The sequence below is a fragment of the Mandrillus leucophaeus genome, unplaced genomic scaffold (assembly GCF_000951045.1).
Source record: "Mandrillus leucophaeus isolate KB7577 unplaced genomic scaffold, Mleu.le_1.0 Scaffold649, whole genome shotgun sequence".
Taxonomy (NCBI): domain Eukaryota; kingdom Metazoa; phylum Chordata; class Mammalia; order Primates; family Cercopithecidae; genus Mandrillus; species Mandrillus leucophaeus.
In genome coordinates, this window is record NW_012107019.1 from 893,481 (window position 1) to 894,743 (window position 1,263).

Consider the following 1,263-nt stretch of genomic DNA (forward strand, 5'->3'; position numbering starts at 1 on the left):
TTTTTTTTTTTTTGACAGAGTCTCGCTCTGTCACCCAGGCTGGAGTGCAGTGGCACAATCCTGGCTCACTGCAAACTCTGCCACCTGGGTTTAAGAGATTCTCCTGCCTCAGCCTCCCAAGTAGCTGGAATTACAGGCATGGAATTACCATGCCTGGCTAATTTTTATATTTTTAGTGGAGACAGGATTTGACCATATTGTCCAGGCTGGTCTCAAACTCCTGACCTGGTGATCCACCTGCTTCGGCCTCCCAAAGTGCTGGGATTACAGGTATGAGCCACCATACCTGGTTTCGACTTCATTTTTTCTATCTAGCTATAACTTTTTTTGTTTTTTTCCAAAATCAGTGCTAAAGCATAAAGATACAGATTCACTTTTTAATATTCATGTTTCAATAATAAGAATTCTCTTCCAGAATGTTCGGTATGACTTTGTTTTTTTAGGCAAATTACAAAAAGAAGGTGCTTTATCACGAGTATCTGACGAAAGCCTCAGTAAAGTTCAGGAAGCAGAGTCCCCAGTATTTAAAGAGCTACCAGGTGCCAAGGCTAATGATGACAGCACCATCCCGCTCACAGGAGCAGCAGGGGAGACGTCGGGGACCTCAGAAGGCACCTCTGCAGGCAGCCACCCTCGGGCTGCATACGGTAAGATGTGCCTGGAGAGCTTTGGTTCCGTGGCAGCACAGAGAAGTTCCCTGGGGAGGACCAGTTGGGCCTGGCTATGGGCAATCTGGTTTTAATGCACAAAAGGATCCCTCGGTTTTATAATTTGAGAAAACCCAGAAGCTAGGGAGGCCTCAGGAAACCATTCCAGTCAGCAGAGCAGGCTCACTCTTGTCCTGTGATTTCTTCCAAGAGCTGTTTATAGTCTCACCGGAGGCGCTGGGGCCATACACTGTATGTCTGTGCTGCACCCACTCAGCTACTTATGCAGATCTCCATGCCCCAGGAGTTACCAAATTGCTGAACATCGGTTAACCCAGCTTACTATGGAAGATGCAAAGAGAAAGCTAAATTTGTAACCAAGGAGGTGGTCCCACCATCAAATCACAGAAACCTTAGAAAATGTCCAGACTGGCTGGGTGGTGGCTCACGCCTGTAATCCCAACACTGGGAGGCCGAGGTGGGTGGATCACCTGAGGTCAGGAGTTCAAGACCAGCCTGACCAACATTGTAAAACTCCATCTCTACTAAAAATACAAAAAGTAGCTGGGCATGGTGGTGGGCGCCTGTAATCCCTGCTACTCGGGAGGCTGAGGCA

The 1,263-nt window shown here is 47.7% G+C and overlaps 1 protein-coding gene across 1 annotated transcript in view; it reads left to right on the forward strand.

Moving 5' to 3' along the window:
• Positions 1 to 1,263, forward strand: part of SLC20A2 (solute carrier family 20 (phosphate transporter), member 2) — a 127,527-nt gene that overhangs the window by 102,334 nt on the left and 23,930 nt on the right. The window contains exon 7 of the mRNA XM_012001058.1: positions 444 to 647. Within this exon, the coding sequence (XP_011856448.1) occupies positions 444 to 647 (204 nt within the window). The remainder of the gene's footprint in view (positions 1 to 443; positions 648 to 1,263) is intronic.